This window comes from Anoplopoma fimbria, chromosome 19 (assembly GCF_027596085.1).
Source record: "Anoplopoma fimbria isolate UVic2021 breed Golden Eagle Sablefish chromosome 19, Afim_UVic_2022, whole genome shotgun sequence".
In the NCBI taxonomy this organism is placed as follows: Eukaryota; Metazoa; Chordata; class Actinopteri; order Perciformes; family Anoplopomatidae; genus Anoplopoma; species Anoplopoma fimbria.
In genome coordinates, this window is record NC_072467.1 from 25469551 (window position 1) to 25494353 (window position 24803).

The window sequence follows — 24803 nt, forward strand, 5'->3', positions numbered from 1 at the left end:
AGGCCCACCTGATTTTCTCTTTGCCCACCCACAATTTGATTTGTGCATACACCACTGCACTGACTATAAGGATGGATATATACTGAATACGTATCATGCAGAAACCTGGGTCAGATCATGTGGGAAAAAGGTTTTAGAAGGGATTGGGAAAATGGCATTCAGACATAATTCAGATCCGTGTATATGATGGAATAGTGACATTAGAATGTGCAAAAGGCCACCAAATTTGGGCTTTTACATTTTTCTTTTCTCAAGTAAGCTTTTGGTTTAAAAGGGGTTATTGTAGCATTAATCATCTTAGAAATGCAGCTAATGATGCGGACAAACAGAAACACTGACCAATCAGAGCAGACTGGGCTTTACGGGCTAAAAGAGACAGGTACTAAAACCAGGGAGCAACTTCTGGTTCTGCAGAGTGAAGCCAATGTAGAAGTGTTTTAACACCTTCATTCTCTCTAATGGCCAGCAGTCTGAGAGAGTCTATGAGAAAATAACTCTACTTCTCTCTTGATTTATTCCCTCAGTAAACATTGTGAACATGAGTTTATGGTCTCAATCTCTAGTTTCAAGTCTTCTTCAATACAGCATGATGTTCATTTAGTAAATTATGCTCCATTTAGTGTCAAAAAGACCATAAAGCAAATATGTTTTGGGCTTGCTGTGATTGACAGGTTGCTGCCACTACCAGGGTTACATACAGCATCTCTAGGTCACTCCTCTGACTCCATGTATGCCACCCAAGATGGCAACGGAGGTATCACCAAACTCAAGACTTAAAAAGCAACAGACGTCAGGATAGATGCAACAAATTGTTTTGTTGCTACCGTTAACGTTTCTCCTGATGCAAGTTCAAAACATGGAGTAATGTACTACTTTTTTGTCATGATTTTCTTCTGTAGCTAAATAAATGATCTCCAAAGACTAATACATGACATTTTGTAGAAATATTCATGGTCCCCAGAGGATTAAGCCCGCTGCCTTTGATGATTTTTACGATTTTTCTTGAAATTTGTGAACTCTCAGATAGTTCACCATGAAATTTGGACAGACATTCACTTTCCCCTCAGGGACTCGTTGACTTTTAGTCTTGTTTGAAAAAGATTTACACCCTGTGGAGTAAGTGCACCAAGCATACTGTGCTTTTGAACTTCATGGCTTTGTGGAGCTGCTTTTATTCTCAAATCTCAAGATCTCTGTAGAGTTTATTACTTGTCAAAAACTAATCCAACATCTCAAGTTGAACATGTTACACATTTATTTAACAACAACCCATCACAGTTTAGGACTTTCTGAAAATTATGGTACAAAAATTAGTAAAATTATATATATATTCTAAAATGCAAAAACATGATGTACTTCTACACAGTGACAAATCACAGAGAATGTATGATCAGTAACCTTAATAATGTTAATGAAAAACAACAGACATTTTATACATATATATATATATATATAAAATGAAAAAGATTTCCAATAATCATCTGTTTCTCTGGGTTACTGTTCTTGCTGAGGTAGTAATGATCCTACTGAAAATGTTACTACACATTGGTAACACCTGAACAGTGGCTACTGACCAGCTTCATGACACATTAATTACACCTAAGTCTGAATTGGAACAGTGCATACATTTATTCATTTATTCAATTGGCTGTAGTTAAAAAAAAAAGATGACTGAAACATGGGTAATGCAATGTCTTTGTGCATGCTGAGGGTCTGAAAAAAAGCTTTGCTCAACGGAGAGATGTGAAAAAAACCATCTCTTGACACTCTAAAGGCCTGTCTTATTAATGTCTATGCAAGTTCTCGTTAGGACTGATGATTCCTCCTTGATGTATCATGCTGCTCTTTGCTTGTTCAGGCACTACAGATGTTTTACTAACCTAGACATCAAGGTTTCTGTTTTGAATTCCAACTGTAAGGAGACATAATACCTCAACTTTGTTGTAGAAACTCAATAGTGTTTAAGTCAATGTTTTAGTCCATACAAGGACGGAGGTGTTGAACTTGGGAGTCCCTAACAAGATATATGGTTTAGATTTAGGTATATATATTTTAACAGAACCTCAACTACTGTCTACTGATTGATTTTTATGGGGCTGATAGGCCAGCATCAATACTACCATGTAAGCTAACACGTCGTTACAAGGATGTCCCCTGTTGGGTAGTCTTATAAGAAGGGAGGAAGGGCAGGTACTGGAAACATCTAAACCGTCTAAAAACACCGTTTAAGTAAGGGATATCATAGCACGACTCGTCACACATGTTTTTGCTTCCTTGTTGAGCCTGGTCTTGCCAGCTCCTGATGCCCCGCTCTTTTTCGGTGCCTGTAGAAGAAAAGACGAGGTTAGCTGATAGTGATGTTGGTGGCTTGTGAGATCATTTTGTTTGTATTTTTGACATACCTGGAATGGTGTTGTCCAGGATAAACCCAAAGAATCCTCCGATGAACATGTGTGTGGTGAAGAGCACCACGATCACTTGGTCCAGCTCTTTTATTCCTTCAAAATAGAGAAGAGGGTAAATAAACATGTGTAAGGTCAGTGGCTTGTGAAATAACATCGATAACTCTTGTAGGTGAGTTCCCTTTGCTCTTTGCTCTGACCTCCTTCACACAGAGAGGCCAGAGGTCAAGTTTAAGTTCTGCCTACTGAAACTGAGAGAAATATAATCTTCCCCAAACAAACAGCACTGGGGCCTGACTAAAGCTATACCTAAAATGCATCTGTTCTCAAACCTGCTTTCTGTGTTGAACAGATCCCACCATTACCATTATTTTAAGAAATAACAATTTAACACATTCATATCTATGCATTTACTTGAAAGTCGTAAACATTAACAACCTGTCACGGGTGAGCGGTCGAGACTTCAACAGTACTATTAGTGAGTTGGCAGAATATATAAGCAAGTGGCCCAATATTTAGTGGCCACCTATATACATGTATTTGGCAAAAAGAAATTGCATTTAATGTTACACCAGCGAAAAAATACAAGTATACGAGTCGCTAGATGCTTCAAAGCTACGACATCTCTGGTGATGCACAGAAAGTCAAGCGTTGTCAGCGAGAACAAAGCAGTGAATCAGATAAATAAAACGTTATTTTCTGATTGTTTCAGGACTCTGTGTGTGTGTGGCTCCACTTGGCCAAACTGACTAATAATCTAATAGTAGCACACTCAGAGAAGAGAGACGAAGTGCGAGGAGAATCAGTGAAGCTCATAAAAATTACTCCATGTGTACCGTCACTTTGTATCATAGAAGGGGCCTTGTATTAGATGTTCATTGGCGTGACAGCCCCATTATTTGACAACCTGGGAAGGGGAACCGGCTGACAACATGAATGCTGTTATCAGCTGGGGGTTACATCCCGATGTGGGGCCCAAAGACCCCCAGAAACAAGAAGAAAAGAGAAAATACAGGCAGGGGGCAGCCGGGTCTCCGTAGAAACAGACAGCGTCACACGCTTTTTAGTGGGTCGTAAATGATGATTTATTGTCAGTTTATACATTGTTTTTTAAGGAAAAGGCTAATGGTAACTGCAGGTCGGTTATGGGACACAAACTCAAAGTTCACACTCTTTTCTTTCACTTCGACAGTGTCTCTGTGTTAGAAACAAATACAGGCCCCTAATTCATACGAACGCAGATGGACGCTCAATCTGGTCTTCCTGGATCGCATTCCATTATCTGAAACAACCCACCAGCAAAAAACAACTTCTAATCACCTTCAACTCTGTACTTCACTGTGAACGGTTTGAATTGCAGTTACATTTAAAAAAAAGAATTAAAAAAATCAATTCTGTAATCACCTCAAACAAAAATTGTATTTCGGTTGCGGCAGATATCTCAGAGTCAAACATCTTGAACCTGGCTGAGTAAAATTAAAACTTTCTGCATGTTAGGATTCCTCCAGGATTATATGAGGGTCGGGTTTCTCTGTTAACTGCTCGAACTGCCACTGCCACTTATCCGACACTTTTGAAGTGAACGTAGAGAAAACAGAGGCCTCTGTAATCACTAAACTGCTGTGACGCTCCAATTTCCTGATTCAGAGCTGGCCTTTCATGTGACAACATGTCGTATACTGAAGGGCACAAAAGGGGGCCTGCACACCGTTCACTCCAACTAAACAATTCATTTATTCTCCTTTTTTTAATGCAACATTTTGATCTGTAAGATCTTCCTCAGGTCATGTGTAAACTATACACATGACTATAACTGACTATAGCTATAACTTCAACCATCCATCCATCCATCCATCCATTTCCTTCCGCTTACCCGGGGCCGGGTCGCGGGGGCAGCAAGCTAAGGAGGGTCCTCCAGACGTCCTTCTCCCCAGCAACACTTTCCAGCTCCTCCTGGGGAACCCCGAGGCGTTCCCAGGTCTACCCCGGGGCCTCTTACCAGTTGGTATAACTTCAACCAAAATGTGAATATTCATGTTTGAATGCATAAGACACTATGGGAAGCTACAGAATGACATAAAAGCCACAAAAGGATAAAGGACCTCCTCTTTCATTATCTTTTCTTTTCTTTTCCTAGGAGCATCAGCTTACCTACATTAATTAATGTAGGTAATTATCTTTAAGGTTCTGGAAATATCAATGTTTTGCATAGTTTTTCCAGTCAAAGTTTGTTTTCATACTATAAAGGCACATTGCACGTACAGACAGACAGTAAATACCACAGAGGATTAAGTCTGTGACCTTTTGCTGAAAGATGATGCGCCTGATCAGGAGACTGCAGAGACCTTTTGAATCACCCAAAATGTCTTCATCTCTCTGGGAAGAAGCAGAGGTTCATCGGTACAGTCGGATGTACTATAGACGCTAATCCCAAGAAGGGAAGAGATTTTAAAGATTTTCATATATCAGTGAGGAATGAAGAGCGAGACAAAACATAGGTCGAACATCAACTTCAAAGCCTATTTATAAAAGACAAGGATTTGGAAAAGCCAAAACACGTGAAGGCATATGTACTAGCACATCCAAGGCCACACTCACACATATATAGACGCCGGTTACTATAGCTGTGAGGGTGTGAGGGCCTCTCATCTGCATTGCCTTAACTTCAATTTAACCTTTACCACTAAAAAAATAATCTCACCAAATGAACCTTCTCCTCAGCCATTACACAAAATAGTAAAAAAAAGCATGAGATGCTGAGTTGCATCAAAAGAATATGAAATTTCTACTGCATGTTTTTTGGGTTGTAAACTCTTAACATGTTATCACAAGTCCCCAGAATTCACAGCGGAAAGAAGCAGACAACTGAGCAGACGTAGCCTAGAGTATCACAACAATCCACCTTTGATATAGTTGATCCTTAAATTGGGCCAATCTTCATTAAAAGCAACAAAAGCCGCCATTTACATTCACTGATGGCATAATATGATGACATACTCATAATTTGCAGGTTGTCAGGCCTCAGAACAGTTTACCCCCCTGGCAGTGTTGGGACTTAATCCTCATGTAAGAATTTAAAAGCAGTCATCTTCACCACAAATGGGGTTAATTCTCAAGTGTTTAAACCATTAAATTAGTACAAGCTTAAACGGCAATCAAAAGAACACCATTTGAAACCTCGGGTGGTGCCAGTACACCACACAGAGATGCTTGAATGCCTGGTTATTGGTGCTCCTCCACTGGGCGCAGCTTGTTGGGAAATTGTTCTCACTATAGAAAGTGATCCCAAACTGTGAGGGTATTTAAAGACACTGATATCCGATCAATACCAGCTCCTTCTGCTTACAAAGCTGAACATAGAAGAATGAAAGAGCTAGGTTTATAATCCTGCGTCTATAATTGTGATTCATAGAGCTGTAAAACAGACGGACACAATCCCTCCATTCACTTTTACGCTGTGAAATTTATATTCATGATGGTTAGATGGTACATCATAATTTAACAAAGTTTTATGAAGGGCATCATAAAATGATAATTACATAATTACAACAATTTGTCTGTGTTCCAGTGAAAGGCGGATAAACGCGCACATTCACATCACATACAGTTTTGTAATTCTTAACCATTTAAAGTCAATGCTGAACCGTTATCAATGCTATTTAAAGACTATTTCACCTGTACAATAATTCACTACATTTTTTAAATCGGGTAAGCAATCTCATTAAAACACGCAATAATTCAGATCCGTGTATATGATGGAATAGTGACATTAGAATGTGCAAAAGGCCACCAAATTTGGGCTTTTACATTTTTCTTTTCTCAAGTAAGCTTTTGGTTTAAAAGGGGTTATTGTAGCATTAATCATCTTAGAAATGCAGCTAATGATGCGGACAAACAGAAACACTGACCAATCAGAGCAGACTGGGCTTTACGGGCTAAAAGAGACAGGTACTAAAACCAGGGAGCAACTTCTGGTTCTGCAGAGTGAAGCCAATGTAGAAGTGTTTTAACACCTTCATTCTCTCTAATGGCCAGCAGTCTGAGAGAGTCTATGAGAAAATAACTCTACTTCTCTCTTGATTTATTCCCTCAGTAAACATTGTGAACATGCGTTTATGGTCTCAATCTCTAGTTTCAAGTCTTCTTCAATACAGCATGATGTTCATTTAGTAAATTATGCTCCATTTAGTGTCAAAAAGACCATAAAGCAAATATGTTTTGGGCTTGCTGTGATTGACAGGTTGCTGCCACTACCAGGGTTACATACAGCATCTCTAGGTCACTCCTCTGACTCCATGTATGCCACCCAAGATGGCAACGGAGGTATCACCAAACTCAAGACTTAAAAAGCAACAGACGTCAGGATAGATGCAACAAATTGTTTTGTTGCTACCGTTAACGTTTCTCCTGATGCAAGTTCAAAACATGGAGTAATGTACTACTTTTTAGTTTTGTCATGATTTTCTTCCGTAGCTAAATAAATGATCTCCAAAGACTAATACATGTAATGACATTTTGTAGAGATATTCATGGTCCCCAGAGGATTAAGCCCGCTGCCTTTGATGATTTTTACGATTTGTCTTGAAATTTGTGAACTCTCAGATAGTTCACCATGAAATTTGGACAGACATTCACTTTCCCCTCAGGGACTCGTTGACTTTTAGTCTTGTTTGAAAAAGATAGGTTTACACCCTGTGGAGTAAACACTGTAAACATGAGTTTATGGTCTCAATCTCTAGTTTCAAGTCTTCTTCAATACAGTTAATTTAGTAAATTATGGTCCATTTAGTCAAATAGACCATAAAGCAAATATGAGGGTCGGGTTTCTCGAACTGCCACTGCCACTTATCCGACACTTTTGAAGTGAACGTAGAGAAAACAGAGGCCTCTGTAATCACTAAACTGCTGTGACGCTCCAATTTCCTGATTCAGAGCTGGCCTTTCATGTGAAACATGTCGTATACTGAAGGGCACAAAAGGGGGGCCTGCACACCGTTCACTCCAACTAAACAGTTCATTTATTCTCCTTTTTTTAATGCAACATTTTGATCTGTAAGATCTTCCTCAGGTCATGTGTAAACTGCCTAATCAAGTTGTGTGAAATTGTAATAATTTAATCAAGAATTTGCAAAGAGTAAGTTTTGACAAACAGCAGCAGCGGTGTGTGTTTGCAGAGAGCCTCCTCTTGTGTGGCACTATCAGCTGAGTGTTGAGGCTGGGGGGGGGAAATAACTTGGTGTGCTTTATCTGAGCCGGGCTGATTACAGGCACTGACATAGGGGTTAGCCAAGAGGATTGGAAGGTAAGCAGCCTAGACCAGAGAGACCCAGACAATCCCCGATGCCCTGTGTTCAACTCTGGATTAGCACTTTCCTGTGAGACACACGCGTCACATGACTCATGGGATCAAGGTTCTTATGTCTACGGAGAAGAGCAGTTTAATCTTGAGGATTGCTCTTTTGGTGGCTCTTCATAGGAGGTCGCCACGGACAGAGACGCACCGCCGCCGCGATGTCATCAAAAAGCAGAGACTCATCAGCTGATGGGCTGTGATTGATCTCTGATCAGACTTGTGTTAGTAAAAGCTTTCACATGGTCTCATTTCATTTGTTGGATTAGTTTAATTGGGTTCTGCCTGTTGCGTAATGTACCCCTGAAGGCTTGCCATCGGTGTGGACTGGATGATGAATGTTAGTTAGAGTCTGATGGTGGCACCTTGCATGGTAGCCTGTCATCAGTGTGTGAATGGGTGAATGATATGTAATATACTACTGATTGTAAGTCGCTTTGGATAAAAGCGTCTGCTAAATGACTGTAATGTAATCTACTGTAATGTAGTGTAATGTGTGTACGTACATGGGTGCGTATGTGTGTATTGTGATGTAATGTGAAGCGGAGAATTACGATCTACCCAACAAACCAGAAGTGACACTGATAAAGTGACAACATCCACTTGTGTGTGTTCACTGGAACATACAACCAACCTGGATTAAACCTTGATTTAATAATCTAATAATAATAATAATAATAATAAATTGAATGAGTTCACAAATAATAATTGTAACTTTTGACAATTGATGTGACTTAGTAGATGGGTGAACCACACTACAGTTGAATAGCAGAAGTGTGGCAGGTGGCAGCAAAAAACAAAAATGTTTCATATATTTTTTCATGAAAATTAAAATTTTCTGCATAAATTAAAAAAAGAAAATCCATAATTGACCTGATTAAAAATTCCTGAAAGTTAAGGATCAAAACTTAAACATTACATGACACCTAGTCTATAAAATGAATTATATATAGTTATATTTTTAATGTGTCCGTGGAGTTGTTTTTCAAGAATGAACTTCCCTTTTTTCTGTAATCACCCACAACCTGCACACCCATAGTGCTTTAACTGTGGTTTCTCCAGGTAGCTAATGCCATGAAAAGTCAAAACAAGCCTGTTTGATCCCACACTCACAGTCAAAGGTCTCTCAAAGGGACAGACAACATCCACATTATTAAAACTTTACATGACTATGACACCCACAGACTCTACCCCAAGCAACAACAAGCGCAAAGTTGTGTGAATGTGTAAAGAATAGAAGTGTAAAAGGTGGTAAAACCTAAACTGCCTATTTGGGGTCAAACAAACAAATTAAGAGTTGAAAATCAGGTAAGACAATTCAAAAAAGCTCTCCTTTCCACTATCAACGATATAAAGACTAAAGGTAACCAAGCCATCTGTTCATTTGGGATTTGGGAACACCTTGGCTTTAGAAGCTTAGGCTGGCAGGACCTCTGCCACCTTTTCAGGGATAATCTGCAGGTCCTGACTCACTGTCAGAGGACCACGGCGCTCCTCTGATGAGGATTTATAGTGTCAATGGAAGTGTCTTTCTGACATTTTGTTTGGCAATTAAATCCTCAAGCAAGACAGTGAGACCCGAGATGCATTTCTTAGCATAAGGGCCAAAAGTATCACAAAATAAATCCAACCAAAAAATTGAAAAAAAAGCATGTGTGAGTTTGTGAAAAGATGAGGTTCATTCACATAAAATTATTCACTTTAAATATGTACAGTTGAAGAAAAAAGTGTATGCACAAATTGCACAAAAAAGTGTAATATCTGTCATAAATTTAAAAATTGAGTCCTATTCATAACAGATTTTATGAAAACATGTCAAACTAATTAAACCTGCATGCATTTTTTTCCCACTTGGGTGCACAAACCTGACATATTCTTTACCACATTATACAGTTTTAAGATAAATTGGCACAAATTACAATAGTTGGGCCCATTATGAATGTTATTTAGACATTCACGACTGATCCATTCCAGTCTGGATCGTTTGGTTTTTATTCTACCTTTGTGTAAGTGTGTTTAGATTCTTTTTAATAATCTCAAGTACTGTTCCCATTTTAAGGGGCTGAGTCATAAGTGTGTGGATGAGTGAGTGTGTGTCTATCTCAAATTTACCTGTGTCAATGATGCCAGGATTGGAGTGAAACCAGGTGGGTAAAACAAGACCGCTGAAGGTGGAGAAGCCGAGGATGAGCAGGTTACGGGACGAGTTCAGGTCCACATACTGTAGAGAAAGAGAAAGAGAAAGAGACAGAGACAGAGACAGAGAGAGAGAGAGAGAGACTTGACTTTGTTGTTCTGCCTCAGCTGGCTGACATCTCTGTTTTGGAACTTCACTAAAATGTGATTAGAAATAATCTGGAACCTCAAATAACATTTCTGTTTTGTTCTAGATAAATGAGTTTGACCCCTGACTGATTTATTAAAGAACAAAGAAGAAGCCTTTATCCAGGCCCATTACACTGTGATACTGTGTATCTGAGGGGACATGACACAGCACAGAGTTAGCTTCTGTTTCTACTAGATTAAAGCTCTGATGTATTTTCACAAGGAGGATTTCTATCCTCAGCCTTTTCTGTATAACTGAAATATGATATTGGGGTTTTCTGTCCATATTCTAAGCTAAATCCGAGCACTTTATCATTTTTAAATATATAATATACTGTAGCTCAAACAAGGTTTTGACTATGTCTTTAACTCTCTTTTTTTATTGCAAATAATTTGCATGTAAATATGTCTTTTCAAGATTTTTCACACACTTTCACACAAAAAAGCATCTTAATTTTGTAACGGATAGAGGTTGATGTTTTCTAAACCTTCACACCACGAATAAAGGCATCAATCAATCAAGTTGTGCAGAACGGGTTGAGAATTTATGAAACACTGAGGCTCCGTGGTCCGATCAGAGACAGTTATTACTCTTTTCAACCTTGAAAAAGGCAGCGTGTACCAGATCCACTCCTTCCCTTCTCACCTCTCATAAATAAAAAAAACCTTTAGAAATAATATTTGCTGGTGAGTTTTTTGTACATTTTGGTGTAATTTACTGATCATGTTTCATCTTTTTACAAAGACTGATGAAAAAAATAAAACAATATGGGAAAATTCACCATCTGAGTGGGATTTGGTAACATCGTAATCACTGAATAATTAGTATAGAGAGCCAAAGTACATGTGAAATATTACTTTATTTTGAGTTTAATTTATTTGCGAATACTCCTTGAAACTCCCCGCTGCTCGGAATCTAAAGAACCCCTCATCAAAATACTTTTAGTGCTTTTTGACCGAGTAGTTTGTCACAGATCTGCCAACAGTTACATTCTAAAGCCCAAAAAATAGTGTGAAAATGTAATATTTCACTAAATGTTTTTGTGAGATGTCCACTCCAAATGACTTCTCAGTGCGTTTGTGCTGGAAAAGCATCGGAGGGCTAAAGCTGAGCAGGTTATTTTATGAAGAAGAGATGCATCTGTCAATATTCTCACTGCTTGCTGTTGAAGGTCAATATGTTCCTTATTACTTCTTCTCATGATAAAAATAAGGAACCCTGTCAATGTTTTTGGCCAGAAAAATGACTTCACCTTAATGATATAGCAAATACTGACACCATAACGGCATTTCCTGGACAAATATCCAAAGTGAAACAATATCTTTTGATGTTCATAATGTAAATAATATCTTTGTGGGTTGTTTTAACGGGCAGCAGTGTTAAAGCCCTGCCCATGCATTCCTGCACAGAGATGTCTCGGGCCAGGAAAGAGGATCACAGCTGAGGAACAGCCTGTGCTGTTTCCTAACTCAACTGCCGGTCTAAGTGGATCACCACCCTGAGAGGACACCCATGGTTGCATTATGGATTCAACCTACAGAGGGCCAGTATGCTTGCGGAGAAAGCTCTGTTTCATTCCTTTAAGAAACAACTGTGTGCTCACCATTTAATCTCAACTTTAAATAGTCACTTAGTTATTTTCTTTTCTTATTTTCTTTTCAATTAACTTTAATGGGGGTTTTTCTGTTTTTTCCTGCCAGAATCCTTCAACATTTTAAATATTTAAGAGGTTCCAGCTCGGGATGCCACCTTTTATTACTTATTTTTTTAGCAATTAAAGCTACCCAAATAACGGTGATCTTTATTAGTTTATGCACATATAAATTGTCTGTTTTTTTGTCACAGGGTCAGTGCCATAGCAGTACCCCTGGAACCAATTCGACTCTAGTTCAAGTGACCCCTAACAGGGTGGATGTTTTGACTTTCAGTGTCTTGATTTTCATGGAAGGTGATATGGATAAGTGTCCGCCAAAAGAAATATAACATGTTAAGTTAAGTAAGTTTACCTGGAGGTTGGATATTCCCACTGCTGCAATCATTCCAAACATAACAAGGAACATTCCTCCAATGACCGGGTCTGGGATGGTGATAAAAACCGCCCCAAATTTCCCAAAGATCCCCAGGACGATCATCAAAACGCCGGTCGTCTGGAGGACCAGTCTGCTGCCAACCTAGCATAAAATGAGCACAGGGACCTCAGTTATCCTTTGAATACAAGAAGGGTTAATCCATCATTGTCATCATGCCAGCTTTGTTTTTTTACCATGACGCTGTGTGGGAAAATAAAAGAGGACACTATCAATCTTATCGGCAATGGTTTTGGGTTGGACGGAGACGAAGAATGCTCAGGTCAAGTCTGAAGAGGCCATAAAACATTAAGCTGGAGGACAAAGACAGGACTGGGTACATCAAACTGACACACTGTGGTCAGTGTTATATGCCTTTTTACATAACGTAACATAAAAATGCAACTCAATACTTAAAACATGAATCTTTATGGATGCTCTCTTCTGTGTGATGCTGATGGTTGCAGTTCTATCCAAACTTAAGCTCACTTTTCAATGTTATTAGGGCCGGAACACAAACGGGATTTTTTTTTTTTTACTTCGCAATCTTAATTTTTCAGGGTCTTGGGATACTCACAATCTCAGAAAAGTTTGCACAATGCAGTGATTGGTTTAGGGCAGGCCAACGTGCTCCATAGCAACCTCCAAACGCACACTAGGGTTGAGATAGAGTTCCTTTGATTCTCATGAAATTCGGTGGGATAATAGCTATAATCATTCATAACGTCTTAAAGAATAATTGGAATTATTTTCCCCAAAAAAATCTGGCTTTAAATTACGTTTAAAATATTTATTAGTTAGATTGTCTCAGACATTTATCAGAAAGCAAATCCACACACACGTGGAGTGGAGCACGTGGCACACCGAAGCCAGATTTTTTTTACTGTAATAGTTACTGGTTCGTAGATGGGTGGAATGATCCGTGACTTTTTTTGCATCCTAAAGTCCTCAAAACATGTGTTCGTAACGTGAAAATGAATGCACAAAATCCAAAATGGCTGACTTCCCGTTGGGGAAAATAATTCCAATTCTTTTTTAAGATGTTCTGAATGATGAGAGCGATGAGCCCACCAAATTTCGTGAGAATTAACCTTCAATGCATTATTCTGGCGTTTAGGTTGGAAATGGTGGTTAAACCGTTGTGGTCCCCTGAATGGGTTGGCAGGCAGACATGTCGTCTGATTAATTGGCTATTGGCTTTTTCCTGCTTCAAACTATCGTTATCAAATCAGCCGCCAAAAATCCACTATCGGTCAACCTCAAGACTCAATGGATCAGTCATATATTTTGTGAGCAGACTCTAAAGACCTTCACCATCCAAAATTGTGAAGCTTTTTTGTTTTCTTGGGATGCCGTGCCGTGGGGATCGGGCAATTTGCATGTTTCACCGTGACACAGGAAGCTGTTGTAACTACAATAGACATTTTCCAATGGCGCCCCATATTTCACATTTACATGACATTTACATGGTTTGGTCTACACATGCACACATACACAGAGAAACATGGCGTGTAATTGTCTTGGGCCACATAGTGGAAAAAAATGGCAATAAACCATCTTCAGTGTTTTGCTCTCTGCGTAGTGTCCAATGGTCAAGATGTCCACCGGCATCCAGCCAGTACCCTTAATGTGTAGGAAGGTGTGAGGGCTCGTTCATCGCTGCTTGCAGTTTAAATAGATTCTTCTGTATGGAGATTTTTTTTACATTTTTCCAGAATGTGAAGATCACAGTTTATTATTTAAGAATATATAGTGGGGGTTTTGCAAAAAATGATGATGAGGTCACACAGTACACATCTCAAGGTAACTCATTACAATCACAAACCGAATCTAATTTATCGGCTTTCACGACAGCAACTGAGAAAAATGGAAGTTCAACTTAAGACACATGCCAAAAAAAGCAAAATTACCTTTAAAGATTCCTGTAAGAAACATAAGTGTCTCCTCCTCCAGTTGCATGACCATATTTTAAAGTCAGTCTGGTGAGCAGCTCAGACCGTGAGAATCACGAAAAAACTGCAGCGCACATGAATAAATCATCCCAAACTAGTAGGTTTCCATATAAAACCATAACCAAAAGGTCAAGTTAAATCCCATCCCACCCTTGACCAAGCTCACTAGGAGGTGCTACAGGTCCCTGAACACTGAGCTTTAAAGATGATTTCATCTCACAATTCTATGTTTATTTGTTGCAATAATTTGTTTTAGACAATCCTGGCCAAAACGCAAGCACAATATACAAAACATCATTCACTGTGAGAAGAGGAAACAACAAAAAATAGACAATTGAACAAACCACTTCCACTAAAATAATAATACTGTTTATTGTAGGATATGCTGCTAAGTTGCTGATGCTGTTAAATGAGGTATACTCACATACTGTCCCTTAAACTAATTCCATCAATCCCAGTCATATGATCATTAAACTGAAGGCAATGCACATACATTTATTATGAGTGAGTTTCTTTTCAGATCTCTGGAGTAAAGTAGAAATACCACAGTGTAGAAATGCTCTTACTTGTAAAAGTCCTGCATTATAAATCGTACTGAAGTAAAAGTACAAAAGTATTCCTTATGCAGAATGGCCCATTTCAGACTAATTTAAATTATATCACTAATTATTATGTTAAGCATCACTAATGTTGCAGCTGGTAAAGGTGGAGCTAATATATATATACCATTTTTTTATCTAGCTTAATCAATAATAATAAAACATGAATCACTTTTAAATCACTAAAAGCAGATTCCAAAGCATTAGGTTTGGATGTATGTAAGCATGAGGCTGATAGCTGGCTTACACTGTGTGTGTTAGAGGAATTACTAACACTGTGTAACCTTGAATTCTTGTAAAAATGCCCCCAATGTGAGTAGAACATTTAAAAAAAAGTCTCTAAAATCTGAAGTAAATGGGGGCTGCGTTTAACAGTTATCAGTAAAACTATATCAATACATTTGTTTACAAACTCTCACACAACTCCTTTAGTATTATTCAAGTCTCATTCATCCAGTTGTATGCTCACTTCTTCCCAAACACATGCATCTCCGCTAAAATCATACTATTTATAGAATCTCTTCATAAATAGTCTCACACATCCAAAGTGTTTTAAATAGTAAGGTTTTGGCGAAGATGCACGTGTTTGGGAAATACTGAGCATACGGCTTCAGGGTAACGCGGTGTGAGTTATTGAAATACAAATGGTAATCTTGTGGGTGAAGTATTTTTGTGTGTTTAATTGACTAGCTTTGGAATTACTCGGCTATAGATTGAGGTTAGCTTCTTTTCTTATCTTTTTATTAAAGGGTACACTGGACCATGCTTCACGAAAGAAGGGGAGAAAATACCATCACATGATTCCTTGCAGCAGCAACATTCAAAAAACATCCTTCTTTGGAGGAATGTGATTCTGTTTTTGAAGAGGATTCATTTCTTATGTACTTGTTCTATTTGTTATAAATTCATCCAATGCACGAAAGTTTAGTAGTCCATTTCCAAAACCAGTGAAATTCCTTAATTTTCAAAACCCATTTCAATACCATGGTAAAAAAAACTAAAACGTGTGGGTAGCGAGTTTATTGTGTCCTTTCGTATTTCAGCCAACATTAGTCTTGAGGCCTCTCTGTACATTTTCAGAATTTTGCATTGACTTGGTACCCAAGTATCAGTTCTCATGACATTCGTAGTTTAAAATACTTAAAATAGTTTTTTTTTTAAAAAGCAAAGATTCCACAGCCTTTTCAATCAAGGTTAAGGAAAAGTGGTTAGAAAAAGACATTGGAAAATCCTTTTTTTTTAAACCATTTGACAGCAGCCAAAGTAAGCTACTCACTGGTAAAGACATGTAGAATATTTTTGTTGGTGGAAACAAAAACAGAGCTTAAAGCAGAGTGAATATTACATACCAAAGGTAGGAAGAAACATGATTCTAGTTAAATGCAAATTAAGTTTATTTAAATGTTAAATAGCAAGAGTCAACCAATCCTAACACACATAGGGAGAACATCACGAAGCTTACCTTGGTAATGCCCAGTGCTGCAATGTTCTGGCTGTAGGAGGTGGTGCCGTTTCCAGTTCCCCACAGCCCAGCCAGGATGCAGCCGATGCCCTCCACTGCGATGCCTCGGTTTATGGCGTGAGTCGGCGGAGGAGGGGCGCTGGACAAGCGAGCGCAAGCGTAGTAGTCGCCGATCGATTCCATGGTGGACGCCAAGACGCCCGCCATCATACCCAACACGGAAGACACGCTGACTGTGGGCAGACCCCATTGACCTATGTGTGCAGAGTAGACACACCTTCAATTCCACACATATACAGACACAGCTTTACACTTAAAGACTGGATTCCTGCCAGAATCCTTCAACATTTTAAATATTTAAGAGGTTCCAGCTCGGGATGACACATTAACGGTGTTCCATACTTAGTTCTGACTGAGGCAACGGATCGCAGACTGCTACCAGATGACCGTAAGAGGCCAAGAGGTTAAGTACAGTATGTGAAAAGACAAACCATTCCTCCTAAATCATTGAGGGCTTTACAGAAAAGCAGCGGTAGAGAACATCTGCCAGACCAAGGGTTTACATGACGCCATTCTTACATAAACAGCTGGATGGATCCAAATATCATGCTAAGGTTTTTATTCCCGAACATTTTGTAATTGAAGTCATCCCTGCAGTCCCAGCCGGAAAACGTTTCTGGATTATAGAATCCCCCAGGAGAATAGTGTTAAACAGGCCAAGGTGGGATTGTGGGTCATGGAAGTTTCAATCAACAGGGATTAACAATGTTTCTAGCTGGATCCCATTTCAAATTTAAACATTTTATGTATAATTAATTCAAGACACGACATCACTTCAGAATTTATTGAGCATGAGTTACTGATCGAGGCACTGTGTTTCCACTGAAGACGGGAGGTAACATTTAACAGGGTTCTAACAAGGTTCTCCATCTGGACTTGATTCAGAGATGCTGATGTCTTTACATATTCGTTTTTTGGGTCTCTTTGCTAGAGTGGAGACCTGATGAAATGCACCTTGAAAAGATGGATTGAAATGTAACGATGGTTCACTATTATACAACAGTTTTAACAGACGTATTTTAACACCTGCATGCTCTGTGCGGTCTGTTGAACTATTGCCCCCCAGCAAAACAGGAATTTAAAAAACAAAACACATTATTCAGGTGTTAACTGTAATTACAGTCTTGAATGCTCCGTGTGTGTGTGTACTGGAGAGTCCATAAAAAAACAAAACTGCTGGCATTTCTTTTCCATATCCCCCGGGCACTTTGCTGTAAATATCCTGTAAATTGCCGTGGTCCTATGTTATCATTTTCTGTATTGTCCTGATCATATATCTGATGTGCTTGCAGGCTTTAAGAGTAACAGAATACATGGTTAGGTAATTAGGATACAAAAAAAGGTAACTATATTCAGTTATGGAAAAATAGCGCAATCAGATAACAGAATACTGATTATAATTTTAGAACATTTGACCATCATTTGTACCGGAACACATTTTTAAAGAAACCTTCCTTCCCCTGTGTGTTTGTGATGTGTTGAAGGACGTGTATTGTGTAATACTGACATGCTGATGCTTTTCTTCAGTGCTTTTTTTTCGATGCATTTCATTGCACGAACAGTATTCCCTGAGGAATGTAATGTTATTCTAACCTAACCTAAAGTTTATCTGCCAATTGCGAAACCCATATGTTCTTTAAAAGGCAGGCAGTGTAGTTGTCAAAGGATGTAACATTGAACGTTACATTTAAAGCTCATATGCTATGTCAACATCTTCGGTTGATGTTCACATCATCACATTTTTCTGATTGATGGATGAAATACAAAACCTTTTAAAAAAGGCATGCAGAAACATGCAACCACACAAAAGACACACATGAATAAAAATACATAGGTGCTCACTCATAAACTTTATGTGACGCATAGTTAGAATGGGTTTGGGTTCATATTAAGATAAGAGTGAGAACAGCAGGTTTTGGGGTTTCATTGTTGCTGCAAATATGCTTACTCCACATCCGTCTATGCACAATGAATAATGCAATGTCCTGCCAAACAAACTGTACAGACATTTAATAGTTTTATAACCGGGAACATGTTGAGCCTATTTTCATATAAAAGGTTTTGTATGTATATTTAATCATTGTAGTTTGTTTTCTCGATGAAACGTGGATTACAGGGTCCGAGTGAACGTTCCGTCTGCAAACAGCAGATGCCATGTGCTAATAATCAAAAGGTCATAAGACTGAAAAAAATCAGTCCAAGAGTTGTAGAATTTTATTATAGCAGCGCGTGTTCCTTGAACCGAAGAAACACATGCTCCACATGGAAATCCAGCACACGTTGTTGCCAGTTCAGCTTTCAGTCACAGCCCGTTCTCTGTTAGTCATTTAACAGATCTATCATCATCGTCTCATTTTGGACACTAAATTGTGAGGCGATCAACTTTAAGTAATTAAAGCAAAAAACACTGAGCGTCCTCTGTTTGTGTTTGGATGTTTGACAAAGATAAAAGTCAAGGAGAGGCTGACATAACTGACAGATTATTTGTTAGAGGCACAACCACTGCAGGAGTTTTGGGGCAGGACTGATGTACCCAAAAGTTAATGTGTACTGCATCCTGTATACAAATATAAATTAAAGAACAATATCTGTGCACTCACCTGGGTAAGGCACATGGAACCAAGGGGAGTTGGTCACGGCGTCCAGGCTGATGTCGGTCCTGGCTGAGTAGCCGTACTCGTCGGACTTTGCGGGGAAGACGTCAAAGACGGTCAGTAAGAAGCAGACCAGCCAGGCGCCACACATCCCGAACAAAGCCTAGAATTTGTCATCAGATACAGAGCGTCTCAGTACATCAAAGCTCAACTTCCCACAACATAAAACATTCTATCAAAATATTAATCTCATACACATGCCTATCCTCACGTTTTTCTCACAAGCCTGTGACAGTCCGTCTTAGAAAAACAATAAATCAGCCCAACCCGAACTGCAACCACAGGTGCTGGGTAAGAACTCGGCTATTGCATCATTCCAACAGCACAAAAGATGATGATGTTTCAATCACCATGTTTTGGATTATGAGCAAAATCTAATTCTAATTTGGCATTTGAGCCTTCATTCCATGCGCCTTTGGCCCTGTCGTGGAATTCACATTGCATTTGTGCAGGGATTACGTGGGAGGAAAGAGTTGTGCACAAAGAATGCTTTTATCATATGCGAAGAGTGTCAAACGGTAGCTCGAGGGCAGAGAAACTTCTACTTGATTTCTGCCATCTTTACACGTAAACCTATAGGATCAAAGAGGACGATTTATCAATTGAGATACATATAAGCCTCATATTAGAACTACACATTATAAATCCAAGTGCCAGAGTACGTCAGGCATTAAACGACCACTTAATGATGAATAGGGCTTGGCAGAAACACTGTGTATAGTGCTGGGTGTTGGCTAACCTCGTACAGTAGATGGGCTCTTTCTATGCTTCTATTTAATCCCTGACTTCGATCCTTCACACTAGAAAGCAGCGCATTTTATTCTTTGTGTGGCTCCAGTTGATGATGGAAAATAAATCCCGATGACTTTGTTTAATGCAAGAGAGACCTTCAGTTTTGTTAGTTTTTTCAGGCTTGTGAGTCATTCTGCCAAAATGTGTAGAGCTAAAGCATTCCAGCCCTGAAGCCAAACTAACTCAGAGTTCTCTGGGGGAGCTTCTGCATTCAGTTTAATGTTTAGTTTAATCTTTTAAACATTTATTAATCAAGTCTGCATGTTAGATGCATGTATATTATCTTTCAGCACCCTCCTTTTTAATCAATTCACACCCAGGAGCCTCAAAGCACGGCCGACAAACCTTCAGGCTGCTGTCAACACTTTGTTATTTTGGCTGTTTCAGAAAAGAAATACGTCCTGTTTAATGATGGGAAAGGATTCATCTGTATTAATCCTCTGTTTATACATATATATATATATATATATATATATATATATATATATATATGTGGATATCTTGTAACAGTTGCACAGAAGCAGCTTATGTATCAGCTGAGTTTGATTGACAGCGACCAGTCCGTTGAGCAGGTATGGAGCAGCATGAATGTGCAGCAGGGCGGATGTAACAATTTGTGCTCGACTAAAACCCACACTTAGTGGATTCAGCTTAAAAAAACATTCTCCACATCACAGGAGATCTCTACCTGACAGCTAATAACTGTAGGCAGAAGATAGGCATATTTGAATGGCTCCTGAAAGACTGGGGTTGTGTTCACTCAAGACCAGAAAAGAAGTTCCACCCGCTAAAGAAAGAAGACTTTGAAAGAAAGAATCTAAAGGCATCACACATTGAGCTGCTATTGGCGGGCAGAGTGAAGGGCTGAGTGCAGGACTTCAGTGGATGATGTGTTTACATCATCATCATCATCATCATCAAAGTTTATGGGCAACGTTTCCCTGATGTCACATTTTGAATGTTAAAATGACGGCCATTTAATATGCCCAGAGAATCGTTTTTGTTGATGCTTCTTATTCCTTATAATGCAAATTAAAAAAATGCAACACACAGAATGCACTGCTGTTTTTGTTTTAATCTGTTTGTCATGATTTTCTTGTGTTGCAAATGGGCGACAGCAGCATTTCGTTGTGCACGTGTTGCATAGTCACAATAGATTATCCTCGAATCCTTAAATTTCAAAGCATAACATTTGAATCTAATTATCTCGGTCACATTGACTGCTATTTGTGTGTTAATAAAAACATTTTTTTTTTAAAATGATTACGATAATATAAAATATAATTATAATAACGTATATTGTAATGTACCTCTAAAAAAAAGTATTTCTTGTTGTCTCCACAGACTGACTACTCCACAATAGGCTGTTTGAGGCCTCCTTAACACGCTGTTACTTACTGTGAAAGGACAAATATGCTCCTCGGACAGACCTACACTCTTGAAAATAAATGAAGTCCATGCTGATCTGTGGGTCAAGTAGACTCGAGAGTAAGTTTATGTACACATCATTTATATTTCTTACTGCCATGTAAGCTGAAAGCAGCAGTATCTGCAGAGAACCTCCAGGAATGGAGAGAAGACTACTTAGATTGTAAAAAAAAAACAGATGTGCAAGTAAGTGGGATTTGCTTTATTTGAGGTAAAAATCAAGTTGCAGTTGTTTCAAATATGTAATTATAATCTAACACACTTTCTGACTATCTGACCGGATGATTCTTCGCAGTATACCGCTGTTAAAATGTATTGTTTTGAATCAAGGCACGGATGTTGTAAACAAGTTTTATGGGGACTTACAATGTGAAATGAAAACTTTATGGTTTTTTTCCATGACAGAAGAGAAGCAGAACGCATGAGACCCAAAGAATGTTGGCAACTCACAGAGAAGAGCTTGAAGAGCGGATACTGGAAAACCTTCCACTTCTTATCCTTGTACGCGATCATGGGAACGTCGACTTTGCTGAGATACTGAGAGAACAGCAGGATCAGACACACCGTGCTGTGGAGAGAAGACGGGGAAATATTGCTTGTAAAAGGCCCGGCCATCGCTCTCTGCTGTTAGTGTAAATCTATTTTAAATATGCTATATTTTAACACATCACGGTTAAGGGGGGGTCAGAGCATGTGAAAACACTTTACACAGCAGGTACATGTATGCCAAAGTGATACCTTTCATCTCCTATAAGTATGCAGCGTGGTGAAAGCGGCCATTTGAACATAGTAGCATAGTTAACTCAGTTCCGTGCCTTTGAATGGCATCTCATGCTGCGCGAGAAGCACTTCACGCTGTGCATGAAAACACTTCACACTGTGCCTGAAATTATGTTCTGGATCACCGCCGGTGTCATGGCGCATGTTATTTCAATGGGAAAGTCTGCTGCCTGTAGGAATGTCTACCAGAAAAAGTTACTGCGGGTAAAAAAAAAAGAATAATTTCCTTTATGTGTCCATCAGCTCCACTATGTTCCAAAAATATTGCAAGTGAAACACTGATCCAGATAAGCTTATGATCAGTGTCAGCAAAATTGTGTTTGGACTAAGGAAAACAAAAAAGGGATTCTGAGAAATGGTAATGGATCGTGTGTGAAAGAACAGTAAGACAGGATACCCGAGAGGGGAAAGATGCGGGAGACAGTGGTGTGATATCGGAGAGAGGGGTTCATCATTTGTGAGAATGTGGAGCTCCTCGTCCTCTGAGGGCTCCTGCAGAGTTTTCAACATCAAACCCCTCCCTTGCTGTAGTTATACTGCGATATTCATAAATCGTACTATTAGGGCTGCATAAATATGGTACATTTTTGAACAAGATCATGATTACTCATTGATGTTTTATCATTTATATTAATGGAGCTTTTGTAGGAGGACTTTTTACCAAAAAATGTAATCAACAGAGCACTGCTTTCACTTTCACGATGTCATACACTCCTGCTAATTAACAAACATTTGCATTAAATAAGTACATTTTTAAATATACAACAGCAAGCAGACGGTCAAAGCGAGGAATATATAGTATATTACTCTTCTACTTAACAGTGCTCTTTAAAGGATGACATCATTTTTCTTTGTTGCTGGTTATATTGATCATGTTTTAGAAATGGACTAAGGGCGCTTGACACCTGCAGTTGGGGTCATTTGGTGCGGACCAAGGGAAAAACATTACACATTGATGCATTTAGTTCTGTTCATAGTGACTTTTTACAAACAAACTAAAAACGGCAGTCGAAGATTGGACAAGTTTGGCGTTTGTCATCACGCCTCATTCAGTGGTTGAAATTCAGGTTACCGACAGAAATGTACGCAGAGCCTTAAAGCGTCTAATGTTTGTATTCATGTTCGTTGATTGATTACTGTTTGTGAGCATTATCAGTATCATTACACTGCAAATCGGCTGCATGATACGAGGAGTGACTAACAGGTAGAGACAGGAAAGTACAAAAGCCCCTTTGCTACCAGACTGTGGCTTATTATGGTGGGATTGCGGTCACTCACTTTTTTAAAGCACTTAACGACATTACAAAGTAATCTGGCACAAGCACTTCTCAGCGGACCGAGACCCACCTCAGCAGACGGTCTAGATTCCGTTGTAGGTCCGCACTAGGGATTTTGATTAACAGCTTTCACTTCAGCTCAAATTCAACCGACAAAACGCTCAAAGGTTTGGTTAAAACGGGTTGTGTGTGGGGAATGTTGAGGATGTCTTTATCTCTGCACCTGTAAGCTGCTGGTTATCCTGCAAAGGGACTGCTGGGTTGATGGGAGGGGGTTAAGGCGCCAGGGCTAAGACGGATTTATGACTGATTACAATCCATATATGTCCCCAGGAGGTGGATGTGCTGAACCTTTTAAAAGCCGCAAGGATCGCTCTATGTAATGACTTTAGTCTGAATTATGTGGATATGGCGGCGGTAAATGAAGACAGATATCATGGGGCTGGATGGGTCAGGAGCAAAGGTAAGTCCTAGGAGGGTTCATATGGAACGGTGGGCTGCATAAGCAGTAGCTGTGGAGATTAGAGTGGTTTAAAATGGCCATGACCGCTTTGATAGAGAAACAAAGTGGGTGGAAAACAAGCAATTTGATATTGAATGAATACAGACGTTTTCGCTTTACAGAAATTAGATTAGCCATCTGTTTCTGGTAACGTTGTTAAGTTTCCCATGCATTCCTATATCTTATCTTACTAAATAAAGTAAATGGCAAAGATATGTGGCCAATGTAAGCCTCACACACAGATGACAAACTAAAAAATCTGAATAAATGAGTTAGAGAACTGACCAACATCACGAGTGTTGAGTGTTTCTGAACAGTTGTTGTGAATCATATGACTATGGCCCTTACAATCCCAAGATCTTAACTCAATTGAGCCTGTGTGTGGGGGATTTTGGACTTGGACATGGGACATCATAAAAACACACCAATGGAAGGAATGTCTTTTGTCTGAATGGGGTTCATCCAGTCAGTGAAGTTCAGAGACGAATTTGAGCTCTGGTGGCTTGTGGTGGAACGACAAGTTGATAAAATACTTTTTGCTGGTTTTCCTTTTACTTTGTCCGCTATCTGTATACGCATAGAGTACACTGAAGTACGCAAAACATATACAACTGGGCCTGTCACAATAATTACATTATCTACTGATAGAATGATATGTAGACATCACATGGATCATTTTCACATTATCGACGTATTGTACTCAATCATTTTTATGTTATTGACCTATCATATGATAAATGGACATTGCCTTGATCATTTTAATGTTATCAACATATCGTAAAATATATCAACGTGACCAGAGAGTCCATGTATATCATGTTTTGGTTGTGTGGTTTTTATTCAATTATGGTTTTTTTTCATTTAGGATATATTAATATTTTTTCACATTCCAATTCCAATGTCTAAATATTCTTAAGATTTCTTTGAACTGTTGCATAATTGAAAGCATTAACCAGCCGAAAAAAATGTAAACAGTTCATTATTAACTAGAATCAACATTCAATACATGAATATAGCAGGAAACAACTATTTATATATTTTTTCGCATTGAATTTCCAATGTCTGAATATTCTTAAGAGGCCTTAAAACACATTAAAACGCAATTATTTCCGGGACCATGTTTCAACCAACACTAAAAAGTTATCGATAAGGC

The 24803-nt window shown here is 38.9% G+C and overlaps 1 protein-coding gene across 1 annotated transcript in view; it reads right to left on the reverse strand.

Moving 5' to 3' along the window:
• Window positions 1-1493: 1493 nt before the first annotated feature.
• The window catches only part of si:dkey-106n21.1 (solute carrier family 23 member 2), a 41065-nt gene continuing 17755 nt past the window's right edge, over window positions 1494-24803 (reverse strand). The window contains exons 6-12 of the mRNA XM_054619871.1: window positions 21542-21659; window positions 18818-18974; window positions 16158-16411; window positions 12085-12249; window positions 9865-9973; window positions 2403-2498; window positions 1494-2324 (exon numbers count right to left, since the gene is read on the reverse strand). Of these exons, the coding sequence (XP_054475846.1) occupies window positions 2140-2324; window positions 2403-2498; window positions 9865-9973; window positions 12085-12249; window positions 16158-16411; window positions 18818-18974; window positions 21542-21659 (1084 nt within the window). The 3' untranslated portion in view covers window positions 1494-2139. The remainder of the gene's footprint in view (window positions 2325-2402; window positions 2499-9864; window positions 9974-12084; window positions 12250-16157; window positions 16412-18817; window positions 18975-21541; window positions 21660-24803) is intronic.